Source organism: Haliotis asinina, chromosome 9 (genome assembly GCF_037392515.1).
Source record: "Haliotis asinina isolate JCU_RB_2024 chromosome 9, JCU_Hal_asi_v2, whole genome shotgun sequence".
Lineage (NCBI taxonomy): Eukaryota > Metazoa > Mollusca > Gastropoda > Lepetellida > Haliotidae > Haliotis > Haliotis asinina.
The window spans coordinates 43,972,816-43,990,349 of NC_090288.1; the positions used below are offsets into that span (position 1 = coordinate 43,972,816).

The window sequence follows — 17,534 nt, forward strand, 5'->3', positions numbered from 1 at the left end:
GGTTTTCGGTAAGGTCTGCAACTGAAGAAGAGGAAGATTGAGGGTCCAAAATTTCGGGGCCAGTTGGCTCTTTCTCGGAAGAGTTTCCACAAGGAAGAGGAAAGAGGTTGACGCGGACGTCCATAAGAAGTTTTGGGTCTGCTGCCACTTGAGTATTTTGCTCTTGCAAAGGTTCCTGACGGGCACCAGTTGTGGGTTGAACTGGCTCACTACCGGAGGAAGGCTGACTGGGCTGCGGAGTTGTAAGATGTTTTTCTCCTTGTTTGTCTGTAACCCAGTAAAAACCAGCTTCGGGGGGTCAGCCCTAACTGGGTGATGTACGTTCAGTTCAGGGAATAAAATCCCCCTATCTAGGCCCACCACGGAGAGGCGTACATCATCAGGCCCCTATTAATTAACTATTAACTTAAGGAAATTAGGACCAATACTTATGGAAGTATGTTTTACGATATTCGACAGCCAAATGCAGCCATTCTATTTGTACTGGTCAGAAAGTTAGGGGTTAAAAGATAACATTGAATAAATTCAGTTATAAACATGTAAAACCTTTTTCAAATGTCGGTCCACAGACACCAATGCGGTATAATGTAGACAGCATGGACAGTTTCCAGTTTATAGTCATTCTTTCGTTCGAAGCATGAAATACTGGCTTAAGTTAACGACAGTGCATAAAGGACGATTTAATAAAATGCCATATAATATATTATACTGCTTGGTACAACACATAGGAGTCTGAGATCCGTCATATACTTTGCTTGCACTGTTTGGGATTTCTATGGTTTTCACAAGCTGTCGGTTGTCCTTGCACTTTTATTCACATTCTTAAAGAACGTTTGATCAATTTGTTTTACCAAAATTAGACACTGCGCACATTATCATTTATATATATATAATATAACAGCCCTCTTGAGTGTTTCTCGAGTGAGAGGGGTATCTGTCTTCAAATTTGGAATATAAATTCCGTAAAGTACTGGTCAAATTCAGATCTGGTGTTTTACGTTGAAAGAATAACGTAGGAAGGTGGCAAATATCGATGTATCTCAAAGAGTGAGTGAGTGAGTGATTTTAGTGTTACGCCGGCGGCGGCGATCTGTAAGTAATCGAGTCTGGACCATACAATCCAGTTATCAACAGCATGAGGATCGATCTGTGCCACTGGGAACAAATGACATTTGTCAGCAACGTCATCGAGCTTGAACACCCGACCCCGTTAGTCGCCTTTTATGGGAAGCATGGGTTGCTGAAGGCAAGCATTCTACCCCGGACCTTCACGGGTTGTATCTCAAAGGCATTGTCCTGTATGTAAAGTAGATTTAGAAGAAATGTCCTTTTATGTTGAAATGTCTTATAAAGAACTTCGGGGTAGGTTTTTGCCTAAGAATTTGCAAGTTCATATGGTATCGTTTAGGAATATCCTTAAAAAAACCCAACAAAATTGAAGACATAAAGAATCTACATACAAAATAAAAGAAAGGTTAGAAAAACAAAAACAGGCATTATTCTTAACAAAATCCAGTACAGCTATACATACATGTATATACGTTACTGATATTTTTCACTGGGAGTGCAAGATAAACTAAATTACACCGGTAGACAAGCAAATTCCAAAATTTTCAAGAAACTGCTCCATCGTTTAGTTCACTAGTTCATGCCTGTTTATAATATGTATATTAACATGTATATAGGCCTGTGGCCTTCACACGTAATAAAGATTTTGATGATGGTGACATGAGCATGAATGTCTGAAGGGATGCAGATCATCTATGTTAACTTCTTTATCCATCTCAAAACCGCAGTCACGGGTTTCTTCAACAAGGCTACCAAACATGCTTTCCACAAATGCATCAAAAGCAGAAGACGTGAAATGTACGCCAGTCTACCGGCCCGAGACCGCTTCAGGAGAAGTAGTAGTCCTTAATGCACTATAATAGTTAAACAGTGTTTGTCATCAACTGGAAAATGGTTAAAACTGTCAGGAAGTAGAAACCAGGATTGTTATGTTATCATTAAGAAGTGAAACGCTCTCTAAAGTGTTCCTTTATAGAGGAAAACGTTTCCTTCTCATATCTGAGAGCATATCTTTGTAACAAAAGGCATAGGATATATTTGCGGCTTTTAAATGTCCGCCTATGCTGCACACGATTACCGCTTTATTAAAATTTTAGTAAACTAAGGCTTCAACTATTAATTAGAACTAGTTGTAAACAAACTGAATTTCTGATGACATGAAATGATGGGGACAAGGTGATTATCAAAAGTAATCTTGATTATTAGTGTGTGATTATATATGTCATGTTTATCGCTATGTTTGTCTCTGGTATGTGTGGCCCACACTCAATTATTCACAGGCTAATGCTATATGGCCGGACCATTGCTGAGCATAGAGTGAAATGCCTCTCAACTACTATTTGTCTGAGTCTATCTTCATGATTTACAGCAGGTGAAGACTAGCGGTAAAGTGGACATTCGATTCATCACTTACTGGTCAGATGGCAAGGAAAGCAGCGGAGGTTGCTGTGACAGTAATCTTCGATGGGAGTGGCTTGATAAGTGTGATCCAATGTTTTACCTGTGCATTGCTGAGTAGGTATTATTAAAACAAGATAACACGCGAAGCAAATATGTTCATTTCCCGACGTTTTGTATTTGTAGGCTGTGGTATCTCGTTCAAACAGAGGACTTACGCCCCTGTTGGGTAATAATAAATAAAGGTTAATTTAATGTTGTCCTCTCAATCCTTCTGTGGAAATGATTTATGATTTGTAGTACAACCTCGTATTAGCAATATAGATATGTCAAAGTTATTGATGACTTATAGTCGCCTTCATTGTGCTTGGCACGTGTCTTCGGAACCTGCAGTGTACCATTTGGTGTGCACATTTGAAGCTATTTATCAAATGAATGAATTCAGGCCTTCAAAACCCTCATTGTTGTTTACGTCATTTTGGCAATATATGCATGGGGACATTGCGTTTTTCGCGTGTCACTTTGTTACGTGTAGATTTGATGTTGTAATATTATAAGCCAATGTTATTCCAGCCCTGACAGAAAACAGCCGTGTTCCGTTTACACGATGGCCACAAACTACATAGACAACCATAACACAGTCCACTTTGGAGGCAGCATTCAAGGAACACCGAATCCTTTCATCATACCAGTGGACATTGCACTACCGGTAGAACTGTTATCTCAATCTTTAATTCAAACAGAAGGGTACATGTCAGATACCGTCATACGTCACCAATACCTAAACCGTCCTGATAGTGTTGATCAGGAAACTAGTGATGTCGGATCGCTCAGCTAAGGGTCCAGTTGCATGACCAGTTGCACGCTGATGGCAACTCAGGGCATCGACGTCTGGCTCGTGTGGTCCAGGTTTTGATTATTCACAAGCACTAACTTCAATGATGTCTGTTAGCGGCATTTAGAACTTGTTGTAGATGACCAAGATATTTTATGGATAAAGCATTATACTTGTCAATAACTTCGATGGTTGACAACATTCCAATAGAAAATGTATCTAAATGTGTACAATTTTATTGATTCAGCTACACTTAACTAACGTAAACTAAACAGATGGTATGTATTTTATTTTATTCAGTCCTCGATAGAAATAACGGTGCACGTGTATGACCATGATGACACCTCCAGTGATGACTACATGGACACACTGTCTAGGCTGATCAACATCCAGGCCGCTGCTAAAGAACAGACAGCTGTCTACACCCCATACACTTTGTGGGGAAGGACGAAGTGAGTCAGACTCAAATAGATCTGGATTTTACAACACGAACGTTAAAACTGTAATTTGTTGTGAATGATAATCAGTCCCGCATCAACATAATGCCAGTTTGACTGCTGCACGTAAACATAACAACCAGCATTCAAGGTTTACATGTACTACTTGCTTGATAAAGGTGCACAAAGTGCAAAATGTTTGTTTGTTGTTTGTTTGTTGTGTAACGCCGCAGCCAGCAATATTTCAGCCTTGAGGCGTCGGTCTGGAAACGTTCGAGGTAATCTAGTGATGAACAGCTTGAGCATCGATCTATTCTACGCAATTGTGATACGATGTCTTTTGTCAACGACGTCAGCAAGTCTAACTACCCGATCCGGTTTGTCTCATCTTAAGTGAAATATGTAGAGTGACTTATTTTCCAGGTTAGACATTGCTGTCCGTGCCTACTGTGACCGGGACTGGTATGGGTCAGCGTGTGAGAGACACTGCGAGGCCACGCCTGACCACAGTCACTACACGTGTCACCCGCACACAGGAGCTAAAATGTGCTTTGAAGGTTTGCTCAGAAAGCTGTTGTGAGCGTTGATGTGAACTGTTATTTAGATCTTTCAGACGTTTGGAGAAAGACCAAATGAAACGATAGTTTCAGTTGTTAGAAATTGGACAGAAATGCAAGTGCCCTGAAATACAATTTTACAGTGCAATACCAAATGTCTTGTGTTTCTTGTATCATTCCCCTTTAAAGTGTTGGCAAAGAACATAGACTCGGGTTGTCCAAACGTAACTATTTAATACGTTAAAGTTGTTATTGAATCACTTTTAAGAATGATACCCATTTTCATATGTAGACATTCATCTGACAGTGAACATCTAACGGGATATCGGAACTATCGGTCTGGAATGACAAGATTTCAGTTAAACATTTTGCTGTTTACTGCGTCAATTTCAATTAATTTCAATAATACGATTGCAGGTTGGAAGGGAGACAACTGCAATCAGGACATCGATGAATGCACAGAAAGTGACCACATTTGTCGACATGGAGGTACTTGTACAAATACACACGGAAGTTTCGAGTGCATTTGTGTGGCGGGGATCAACGGTAAGTTGGCTGTTTGTCGTCATTGTACTGACGCTTCACTAAAAAGATAAGGCCACATGGAATACATTTCGCACTTGCTAGTATGGTTAGCAATAAATCATCCACGTCCCTTGTATGGCAGAGAATACATATTATGACACTGTAAGTTCTGCCACAAGTAAAGCATGATTAGCCTCATACGCACAAACTGTATCCGTTTAATTCATGTATATATTCAAATATTTTAAGCGCATCCACAGTTTGTGGAAATATATGTACCAACATGCCTGCACTCAAATGCACTTTATGAACCGAATCATATTGTGGTTCTGCTTGAAACATCGGTTGTAACTCCACCTCGGTAGAAGGGTTAAAAGTTTTAATTTCTGTAAACACATCTGTTCATTGATACTTTTTATTTGCTTCTTAATACCTAAAATTTGTAAAGGAAAACTATGTGAAAACATCACCAACCAATGTGCACTGGGGCCATGTTTGAACGGAGGGACATGTGACGGAAACGAATCGGACTTCAAGTGCTCATGCCCAGTTGAGTGGACTGGAGAGACATGCGCAGATAAGGTCAACTTTTGTGACAGTTCCCCTTGTAACATGGGCCAATGTACACCGGATCTCTTGACGGCAGCTCGGTTCAAGTGTGACTGTGATTTTGCATGGGTAGGAGATAGATGCAGCCAAAGTGTTGGTAAGTGAAACAGTGTCTTCTCTAGAATCAAATAATTGTATTGAACGGCATACAATGACGTTTAAGTTAACACAATGCAGAGCAATTAGTGAATACCTGGTAACAACACTTTGAATATATGATATCATTATTAAGATGTGTCAGCAATCACAGATGTCAAACTTGATCATCTGAACTGAGAGGTTACAACATCCAAGGGAGGTTACTGCCTGTCGATCTCACGAGACATCCCGATATTATACGAGAGGCACAATGACTTTGCCACAGTCAGGGCACTACGTACTGGTCAGTCTTTTGTTTGAGTGAGTGAGTTTAGTTTTACGCAGCACTCAGCAATATTGCAGCTATATGGCGACGGTCTTTAAATAATCGAGTCTGGACCAGACAATCCAGTGATGAACAACATGAGCATCGATCTGCGCAATTGGGAACCGATGATATGTGTCAACCAAGTCAGGGGACCTGAGCACCCGATCCCGTTAGTCGTTTCTTACGACAAGCATAGTTGCCTTTTATGGCAAGCACGGGTTGCTGAAGGCGTATTCTACCCCGGGACCTTCACGGGAGTCTCTTGTTTGACAGTGATATGTTTGATATGTTGAACTTGAACACATCTTTTCATTTGACAAACTGACCTGTAAATACATTGTGAAGTTTCATTTCATCCGTGTCAAAGTGTGATTTGTTATAAATGTATTCTAAGAAATCTTCATGTTGTTTGTACTCAGATGTTGTCAACATCACACTTCTGGGTGAGATTGATCATACAAATATAGAAAACCTGACTGATGGCTTGAACAGACTCATCACCGAACTCGGGGAAATTCCAGGAAGGGTGGATGTCAGGTTTACAACAACTCCAAAGAGAGAAAGCAAGTAAGTCACAAGGGGAATGATGATGATGATGATGATGATGATGATGACGACTTCATTGTTTGAGTAACCCGACTTCATTGTTTGATGTCAGAAACTAGGTGTTTTGTTGAATATATATTTCAGCTACACAACAACGTACGTACTACTCTACACTGCTGTGGAGAACGACTCCTTTCTACAGAGTTTTTTAGTGAATTGGATCTTCAAATCCAACCCTGACGAAGTCATCAATGGATACCTGCCTCTTCCGTTGTACCCTCCTCGAGAAGAGAAGGCAGGGACGAAGGTGAAGCCCAAGATACCAAAAGATGTGCTTACTGATCAAGCAATTGTCTTATCAATTATTATGTGTGGGCGTGTACCACAGTTAGCTCAGGTAGCTGTTAAGTAATAAATCCTTATGGTAGTTGACTTATGACCGCGGTTTGTCAATGCAGTATTGAATCACGTTTCCCACAAGAGGGAACTATTTCATCACTCGGAATCGTAACAAATGTATACAAGAACACAAACTGGGTAAATACTGGTTACGGTATCTTTTGGAATTACAATGAAATCTTCTTTTTGCGTATATGTAGTAGGAGGTTCTTTGACATGATCATTTCGGATTACTACAGGTCAATATGGGTCCACATGACAGCTGGGACACAAACCAATACATCTCGGCGATTCTACCTCCTGTAGGACTTGCCCTGATGACTGTACTGCTTCTGGTGGCTTTCTGTATCTGGAGAAGAAGATCGTAAGTGGTATATGGCACATCCATTGAATAACATACGGTCTTCTATCAGGGGAGGGCGACAGCCACTCTGACGAAACTAGCTTTCTAATCAGACATACACTGAACAACAAAAGAAGCGCAATTTTGAAAAAAATGAAATCTCATAAGTGTAAGAGTTCATGCATATATCTTCCATATTTTAGGAAAATATGACCCATAGCAGAGTCGTGTTTTTTTCGCTGTACCGTACATATTCCAGCAATCAGAGTTAATACTTTCCCTCAAGCAATACGTTCTGACCTGGCTATTGTAAATATGGATGGACAACTTTTGTTTTTTGCTATCAGGGCGACGTTTCGATGTAGGTTCTAACGCCGTCATCAAGCAAGTGATGGACAGTATGAGGAAAGAAAGCATACATACAAGTTACTGACTGTTGACGTGTGTTGTTGAAGTTCTGTATGAAGACTTGTTCCAACACCTAAAACAAGTCCTACGTAGGAAAAACATAAAACCCTAAAAACCCGAATCAAAGAACACCAGACCTCAGTATCTAAACTTGACTCAAAATCAACCCTATCAGATCACATCAAAGACTGTCCCGACCATTGTATCCAGTGGGACAAAACTCAAACCCTATCAACCCTATCAAAGAGTTTAAGATCAGGAAACTCCAAGAAGCCATCCACATCAAAAGACTCCATCCATCAATCAACCGTGAGCAAGGTTAAAAAATACCTCCTGCGTACTATCAACTCATTAAAGACCCCCATTATTGACAGTCCTCCGCTTACAGACATATCCTCTAACGTCGCTCTCATAGCAATAAAGAAGTTGCTCATCCATATATTCTCACCCTTTCTTATCTGACATTGTACTTGAATATACAGGAAGCGAAGAGTCGGGTTATGAAAATGGCTGCATAAAGTCATTATGTAGATACATGTTACCTTGAACTGTTCAGATGAGAACCCCAACCTATGATATCCAAATGATCACTCACAAAATACTTGGCATTTGTTAGACTTATTAGTATTTAGCAACAATCTTTATATTGCATATTTTAAGCGACAAGACGGAACAACATAGAGACCACAGTCAGCACAGTTCATTTGTCATGGACGTGAGTTGCACTAGGAACCTCCATCGAACAGGTGCAATAACAGGAAAACCTCAGGAGGCAGGCATATCTCCAGATGGTTACACAAGTCTTCGTTTCTTTGAGGAAGATGAAGAATCACGGGACACACAATGGAATGAGTTTTCAAACGTCCACCAACCACGTGAAACTATGAGCCTTGACACAGACCGTCAACCGAGTTTCAGCGTTTATCTAGATAACAACGGAAGTCATGGTGACGAAGAAACAGTTGACACAAACTCTTATGACATATCATGCATCCACCTAGTAACTGAAGATATGACCCTTGATGAAGTGATTGGACATTGTTTCGGTGTTTCTCCACATGACAACGCGGGTCACTGTGACGAAGCAACGCTCCATGACGTGAATGTCGAAACACTCGACACACGTTCTGATGGGACATCAAACGCCCTGTCAACAACTGAAGATGGGTCCCTTGACTCGGTGAGACCAAGCGGATATCCAGATGGCCACGCACGTCTTGGTAACGTCGGAACACTCGATACACGTCGCTGTGTTACGTCATGCATCCACCCAGCCCCTGGAAGCTTGATCCTTGATCGGGGAAGTGAGGTTGAGGTTGAGGGTGAGGGTGAGGGTGAGGGTGAGGGTGAGGGTGACGGTTGGGGTGAGTGTGGGGGTGAGGATGCTGAGTACACAGCCATCGATGAAATCGATATGGAACGCATCTTGCAGGAAGACCCTTATGAAACGATAGAGTCTGTTGTTGACAAAGATGATAGAACATCTCACAGAGAAAAACCATGAAAAGATAAATGTGTAGTTGCCTTGGACGATGTATTAGTCAACCAATAAGAAGGATGAATGGAAACTGTCAGTATTATTTGTGATAGATAATTCAAGAAGTTAATAGATATTTGCTAAAAGGGCCGATTTGGGACCGGTGCACCAACGGTAAACTATTTTTGCCGCCATCAAGGTCATAGCTTAATGATTAAAGTTCTGCATGGCGAATGGGTTCAAATCGTAAAATGAATTCCATTTGTGTGTACATCATATATAAGATCTTGTACATGTGATCGTATGGTGGTGGAACACGAGGCAGTAATTTCCAGGATCATATGTTTGGTAACTTGAAGGATTTTGATAGCTTGTGGTGAATATTTGTTCAGTATGTGAATCCCATGCATGATATAAATGGGCTAGTATTAAGAATATCACTTAATATCACAGATATGAATATCACACTATTTCTTGTATTTGCGAATATAGATGGACATGAATTCCAGTTTGTAAATATATACATGAATGCATTGTGTATAATAGCGTATGTAGGTTTGACATTGTAGATCAGCAGACATTTCAGCTTTGCAAATAAAATAATCTTGGAGCTTTATATATTCACTTCCACTCACGAGAATTGTTCCATTCCACCCACCAACTGCTCTGGAGGGGTGTGTGGTTGACACATGGATGTGACACTAACATATCTGTTTGGGAGAAGACGATCACGCCCTGTGTGTTTGCTGTGATGGGATGGTGGCGTGTGAGGTCCTTTAAGAGGTGGGGTCCAATTCGAAATTTTCATTTTGCAGCAAATGTCACTAATACCACCCCTGTTAGCAAGAAATGCAGGAGCGCTTCGATGCATGCTACCTACCAATCAGTCGACTGGTGCTTGTACCAACAAGCGATGAGAGCAGTGCTGAATTTACTGAGAGTGATGGAACTGTTTTTGATTTCATTGACACGTCTGCTAATGACATCAGGACTGAGTGCTTGTCATGGCATGAGTGAGTGAGTTACGCATCCATGTATTAGTATTAAGTAACTATGAGTGATGGAGTATGGTTTTACGCAGCTTTTAGCAATATTCCACCAATTTTTCGGCGTTGGAAACCAGAAATTGGCCAAACCATCGTCAAAGCACACCACTTGAGCGTACTAGAACGACAGGAAACCCACGTACCAATGGTAAATTGCTGAAGCTGCCTTGGGGCAATGCAAATACCCGTGTATATTGACCTGACCCTGTTAGTCATTTCAACCCACAACTGGTGCGCGTCAGGAACGTTTGCAGGATGCTTAAGTGGCAGCTGATCCCCAACTTCTTATGGATTTCTGCATCAGCCTCTTCCTTCTTCCTGATGGAAACTCGTACCTTCGAGGAACTTCACATAATTTTCAAAGACAAAACATCTTACGATACTAACAAAAGAAAAAAACCGGTTCCTCGTAAAACTTTCTGAAACAAGAAGAAATATTTCCTTGATTTAGACGTGGCTTAAATTTGGATAGTCTCGGAATCAGATGTCCGAAAGACAAGGGCAATTTGTAGAAAGTAAAGTTGTAATACAAAACAACAAATGAAAAGGTACTTTACCAAATTGTCTATAGACCGATCCAGCCCGGGCCAGTACGCCTCGGCCATTTCGCTTTTGACGTTAGGGGGGACAACCTCTGACTAATAACAATGGCGTCACCGCCGACGAAACGTACGTGATTGAGAACGTTATTGATGAATTCTGCTTATAGTACTTTGGGATCCGTCGTTTGTGAATGGCATGCAAAGGGGATAGTCATACGTATTTTATTTTTGATCAGTCTAAGTAAACTCAGTCTCAGTAGTGGAAAGTAACGAAAAGTACTGAGGATAAGTTTACTTAGACTGATTTTTGAGTTGACAGACTGTAATTAGCGAGTAAAATGCTGATGGAAAATCGTCTCGGCCAGTGGCTGCGTGGAGGAAGCGTATTTTCTTTCGAAATGATTAATCGAAATGATAAATTCACGTCCGTCTAAGATACGAGCAGAAATTGGTGAAACTGGAGTATGTTGTTTGGGTCTTTTTCCTCAAAATTCCTATCGTAATTTAATGATAACCATGAACACAGCCACATGTTCAAGTTACACATCGTTTCGGTATCTATAAATAGATTGTCAACTCTGCGCGAGGAGCCATCAGTTCGATCTTTTAGCCGATGTTCAAATTTAGTTCAGTCATTTATGTGATCATGGGTTTATACCTTTGATTACAATGCAGGAAAATATTTCCATACTCGTAGATGTATCTGGACATACCCTGAAGCAAATATTCAGCAGCTAATCTTAGCAAATCTCAGTAAATATTCCCTCTTCAAATTACTACACCATGTCACTTAATGTATGGAAATATATTTTTAAATCATCCCCTTTAATTTATTTTTCTGTGTGTACTTTGTTGTAGGATCCTAATTTTCAAACTGCCAGCGTTTATGTTCAGGTATATAACACCACCATAACACAAAGAAGATCCAGGATACACTCTGCACCTATACACTGACCCATCTTCCAGAAACAGTAAAATCTTTGAACAGAGGATCCACAGTTGCCAAAACAATTAACTAGGTTTCTTCAGAGATAATTCCTAATGGACATAAGGTACAAAGAATATCTAGAAAATTACAAATGGACATCGTTGCTTCTTAAAAAAATGATACTAGTAATCTTTGTTTTATTATATCTGAGACCATATCCCTAGGGGACATAGCATGAAATCTGATCTATTTCCTTTCCTGGAATACTTTGTAATGTCAGCAAAAACATATTAAAGTTGTTTCAAAATGTGGAAAAAGTCATAACAAAACTTTAGGAAAATGTCTTAAAGCATTCGCACACTGCAAACCAGTGTGCAATTTAATATGAAGATGATTTTTCAAATAACCACGTATCAACAAACCTTGAACAATTTGTCCATCTTAACAAACAACACTTTGGCTCAGTCATGAAACCTTGGCAACCTCAAAAGCTGGTGATTTCTGAGAAGCATTATATCAAATATGGCTTAAATGTATGTTTCAATATTAATTCCAGTTACATGAATAGTCAACTGAAATTTCGAAAGTTGTTCTGTTCAAAGACTGAATAATGTCTGACCAGGGTGTGGCCAAAACGTAGAATTTGCTGTTGTCTTTTTTCAAACTCTCTGGATGTTGAAATAACCTTTATATGAGTTACGATACGAGTAATTACTTTCAGACTAATCTTATTACTGAATATATTACTTTTTTTTCAAAACATCTTAAATCAGGAGCCATGGAACCAAGTTAGTGTCAAGTTATTGCTCTGCCATGAGATGTCTGAAGTGTTGTCTAAGTATGCCTGGTTCTGCTTTCAAACAACATGAATCTGATATGTCAGTCAGTTAGGTATAATTATTTATAATTGATTATATTATTATTAATCCTATTACCTTTCTACGTTTACTAAAGGATGCAGAATTCTTAAAGATACCTTGCTATCAATTTTAATGACTAATATTCCTAAAGTATACCAATGTACCTCTCCTGCATGAACAAATTTATGTTCTACCAAAAATTTAAAACAAATAATATTCTCTTAGTTAAGAAATACAATTTTATTTAATTTCCTCCAATATTCCAGAAAGTCACTATTCTTCTCGCATGGTTTTTGTATCGATCCACATCTCTTTATGGAAGTTCTGAAATATTTAAGGCATGGTTTTATAGACACTCAATGCTTTTCATATTTTGGATAATACGTGATAGGCATCTGCTTACACTGTCCCTTTCAATAAAAAAGTATCACTCGTAAAATATTTTGAGCTATTAACAGATAGTGTACTACAGTGTAGCCCTTCAGATTGTGCTTTTGAAACTTAACAACGTCATAAAATGTGTGACAAATTTAAGAATATGTAAGATCGAAGGCAACCATATCCATCACATTGTTCTTTAATGTAACACGTTTTGCTATGTTGGTCGTCCCTAACAGAAATCACATCGATGTCAGATTTGTTTACATTGTGTCACGGCCTTCTCTCCTGTCTCGTTTCAGCTTTGTGATCTACAGAATCAATGCCCAGTATTGACTAAAACGTTAAGGAAAAACAATTTTGTATTTACAAAAATTATCCTTGTTTATAACACTTGCAAAGCCTTAAAATTCTAGTTGTTGTCATCTAATTGGTAATGGTTTTGCACATGTGCGAAAGTGTGGAAATTCATGCATATTCTCAACTTCGACCAGGCGTAGGTTTCGAAGACGATGGTGCTGATGGACTGATCGTGAGGCCTATCGCATTCCTTGATCCATTCTTTTTTGTCTTTACCAAAATGGTTTTGTTGAAGGTACTCATCAAATCGCAGCAATGCATAACAGATATTGCGAGTGTGAACGGCGTAATTCGAAGCACATCGCTTCTGAGGCTTCGTTTGACCCCGGAAATAAGTCCGACATATCCACAATGCGCGCCCGGCCTGCTGGATTGGCCGAAATTGACGCATGCGCCAGCTTTGATTGACAGACTGGATCGGTCTATTCCCTAAAGGCAAACGTAAAAGTCTGGACCAAAAGAAAAAAAATTACAAACGGAAAAACAAATTCATGAAACCAAAGGAACTTTTTAGAAATAATGAAAAGCAGTTGTATCGGCAATTTAAGACAAGTGGTGATGTTGAGCATGACAAACGGCCTCCTATGGATGCCAGTGAAAGGTTATGGAAACAGTTGTGGTCTGTACAGGGCCACTGTAACCTGGAAGCACCATGTGACCGTGATTATGATCATGTAATGCATGACAAAGTAACTAGATCGTTTGTCTGTTACATCTCACCAGATTGGTTGAAGAATGTAATCAAAAAGTCCAAATCTTATACAGCTCCAGGGACAGATGGCATTGGAAACTTTTCCCTCCTTTCCAAACACCGTTACTTCACTATTTTAATTCTCTTGTGCATACAGGTGATGTTCATCCATGGCTCTGCAAAGGCCGCACAATCTTCCTTCCCCATAAAGGAGACTTGATTGATCCCCCAAACTCACGCCTATCACAATACTCAATACAATGTATTCACAGGGTGTTTTACAAACCTCGTGCCTCATGAACAGAACAACAATCCAACCGACTCCTTCGCCTGGATGAAGTCAGTTGGTCTTCCTTTTTGCTGCTCAGGAGCAGTCACTTCCCACTCGCAATTGCCAGTATGTAATTCTTAAAGTACGCTGTCGTTGGGCTCCTTATTGTTCTCGGTGCCCTCGGTTTGGTACCTCCTGAAATCTTGGTACAGCTCAGGAGAGTGCACTGGCTCTCCACCAGCTGCACAGTTCTTCTGACAATCTGGGTAATGCAGAAGGCTGCAGTGTTGAGGAGCCTTCAAATCTTCCGGAAAGTTCTTGGTGGGTTCGACTAAGCAGCATTTCTTAGAAGAAGGCCATTTGTTGTCTGGGCTGACTGTGCCAGGATCACCCGAATCCTGTCTGCTGCATTTTCATCTTTAATCTGTAAAACATAGATAATAATAATTGATTCATAGAGTACCTATTTCCAAATGGTATTGCTCAATTGTGCTCAAAAGAGAAAAGATTGTAGACAATGTGTATGGAAAGGAGAGTTTGCCAAAAATGAGTTCTCAGGGCAGTTCTTAAAGCTTCAGCAGATTCTATAATTTCTTTTTGCGGGAATGGTTACATGTTCCAGAGATGAGGGGCTGCATCTGAGAGTATTCTTGATCCCATGACTGTTTGGACGTGAAGCTGTGTAAGCGTGTAGGGAGGTTGACATGTGGAGCAATCGGATTGGAACATGGAGATAAACAAGGCTTTGGAGATATTGAGAAAACTTGTTTTCATAGATGCAGCTGTGTGTAAGAAGAAAACGTTTGTAGTGAATTCTGCTTGAATCAGGAAGCCAGTAAAGAATTTGGAAAATATACGTTACAGTTTGATAGCATGGTCCACAGGCAACAATGCGGGCAGCAGATCTCTGAATCCGTTGTGAAAAGAGATGTTGAGTTGCAGTAATCACATTTAGAGATAACAAGGCTGGTCATTAGAAGCTGGGTGGTGGTGAGGTGTCATAGGTTTGGAACCTTGTTAATACTGAAGATGTGGTAGAAGCATCCTTTTCTCAGTGATTTGATTTCATTCCCTAATGACATTGTTGATTGAAAGATGACACCAAGGTTTCTTGCAGAGTCAGACTGTGTGATAAGATCTTCCCCAATCTCAAGAGAGAAATTTTCACGGACTTTGGAGAGTTGATGCCTGGATCCAATGTCCAGAACTCGGTCTTGGTGTCATTCAGTTTCAGAAAGTTCGAGATCATCCAGTCTCTCTTTCAGCAACAAATTGGTATATCCTCAGTGTACAATCTTTAGCGAGGGTAGGCTGGGCTGACAGATATAACTCATTGCTATCAGCCTAGAGATCAAATTTCAGTGAGTGCTTTCAAGACATCATAGAACAATTTTGAAATGGAGTCAGAGAGTGAATCAAGGTGGATATTGAAATATCTACGCCCAGTGTTGCAAGCTTTTGATAATCCGCTCTAGTAAATCTGAGAATTCAGCCTGAAAGTCCTTGATTGTTTGCTTGCTTTTTAGTTGATGTTATGGGTCTATACACAACCAAGATCTGATTTTCCGACTCCTTATCTCACAAGGTACATACGTGTGTTCAAAAGATTTCAATCATTTGGATCTCAGATTTCTGATGTTTCAGATTGCTTAAACAATAGTGCGACGACTCCGCCTCCTCAGCAGGTCCTGTTCAGATTGACAAAATCAAAAGTTGTGGGGACTGATTCGGCAATGACTTAGGCATCATTATCAGTTAGCTATGCTTGAATGAGATCAACCAAGTCAGGGTTGTTTTTCAACTTCAAGACAGTTAAGCAAAAATAGAAAAATGTCACAAAAACCAGTTTGGTGGTCAGACAGTTTCATGAATTCGTCAGTGTTTTTCTTTCCTGCTTTTCTTTCCTGCTTTACAACCTCTTTTAGTTTTCCTTTTTCTGTAATATTAATGTGGGTTCAATAGTTGGTAGATTCAAGTGAAGTTTGCAGACTGTTATCGACTGACAAAAGTCTCTGCTGTACACAATAGGCGCCCATAATGTAGCGTTCAAACCCGGATTTTCGGCATGAAGAGCGAACACCTTAACCATAAGGTTATGCCACCACCCCAATGCTATGAAATAGATGCTTTCCTTTTGGACGATTATGCCACAATCATGGCCATGTTCTTAGTTTGAAGAGAAAACATTTTTGTCAAAATGTTGCTTGTCAAAGTCTTGCAATGTGGAGGATGGTTTGATCAGTCGACGTTACTCCAACCCATACCATTACCCCAACACGATGATACTGTATGGCGTTGACTTCCAGATTACGTTCAGAAAGACGTAATTGGCCTCGATTCATTCGGTCAAGGAAATCGAGAGAAAACCTGGAGTTTTGAGAAGAATCATTGATCAGTCTTTGACAGTAGTGACATTTACCATGCCATCGATGTCTCTGATTCCAATGACACGATATGAGTTGTGGTAAGACACCGAGCATATTGATGGAATCTTAGCAGTTTAGTTTGCAGTGATGTACTCCAGCAACTGTTGTCGCTTGTGAGTGGTGAGGAACATTTTGTAACGATTCTCTCCAGCCATCTTTCAGACTAATTCGTGTGGATCGAGAGTTTTTGCCCTCCCACGTCCAGAGCGTACTTGACCTTCAGCGTTATGTGTTTGCGGTATCAGGTGAACACTCTGCTGATGACAGATTGAGACATTCGCAGGATTTGGGCAGCAATATTCTAACGTTGGCACACCTACAACATGCCAGGGGCATGCCATTTAACGTTCATCACGTTGCAAACGTCGATTGATCAACACTGTTACCTCCTCAGTATTGACATGTGTGCAATAGAATGCCCTTGAACACATGGCTCCAAGAAAATGACATGTCCACAACGCATTCGATTTGGCAGAAAACCTCATGGCTTTCTGCGGTAACATGCTTTGTGATTGTATCAATGTTGTGCTCTGATGTTCGTGTACTGGGAAATGGACTTCCCTGAAAAATCTCTTACTTTAATTGTATGGTGAATATCATTTTGGGTTTTTCGCATAGTATGTCTGAGTCATGAGGGCATGCATTAACATATTCTACTTCTAATGGTAAATGTGACAGCATCCTTTGCAGGTGTTGTCCGACGTCTCACGATGTGTTATTGACAGTATCGTGTTTCCAAAGCTTCATTTGTTTGGAAAAGTTCTTGCCTCATATATTTTCTTTGGACCCATTGGTGTAGTTTCACATCAAAACAAACATACATTTTCGTGGAAAACTTTATTAAGACAATACTTTAACGCTCTTTTCCTAAACACCTATCGGGCGGTGGGGTAGCCTAGTGGTTAAAGTGTTCGCTTCCCTAAATGGACATCCCATGTGGAGCTCATTTCTGGTGTCTCCCACACTGATATTACTTGGATATTTTCTAAATGCGGCATAACACCAAACTCATTCACTCACTGCA

At 40.2% G+C, this 17,534-nt stretch overlaps 1 protein-coding gene across 1 annotated transcript; it reads left to right on the forward strand.

Annotated features, from left to right (window-relative positions):
- Window positions 1-430: 430 nt before the first annotated feature.
- LOC137297262 (uncharacterized) lies at window positions 431-9,035 on the forward strand. Its single transcript, XM_067829276.1, has 11 exons — window positions 431-436; window positions 2,438-2,583; window positions 3,040-3,175; window positions 3,602-3,753; window positions 4,162-4,295; window positions 4,713-4,841; window positions 5,269-5,526; window positions 6,255-6,402; window positions 6,526-6,688; window positions 7,020-7,144; window positions 8,192-9,035. The coding sequence occupies exons 1-11, from the start codon at window positions 431-433 to the stop codon at window positions 9,033-9,035; spliced, it is 2,241 nt and encodes a 746-aa protein (XP_067685377.1).
- The last annotated feature ends 8,499 nt before the right edge of the window (window positions 9,036-17,534 follow it).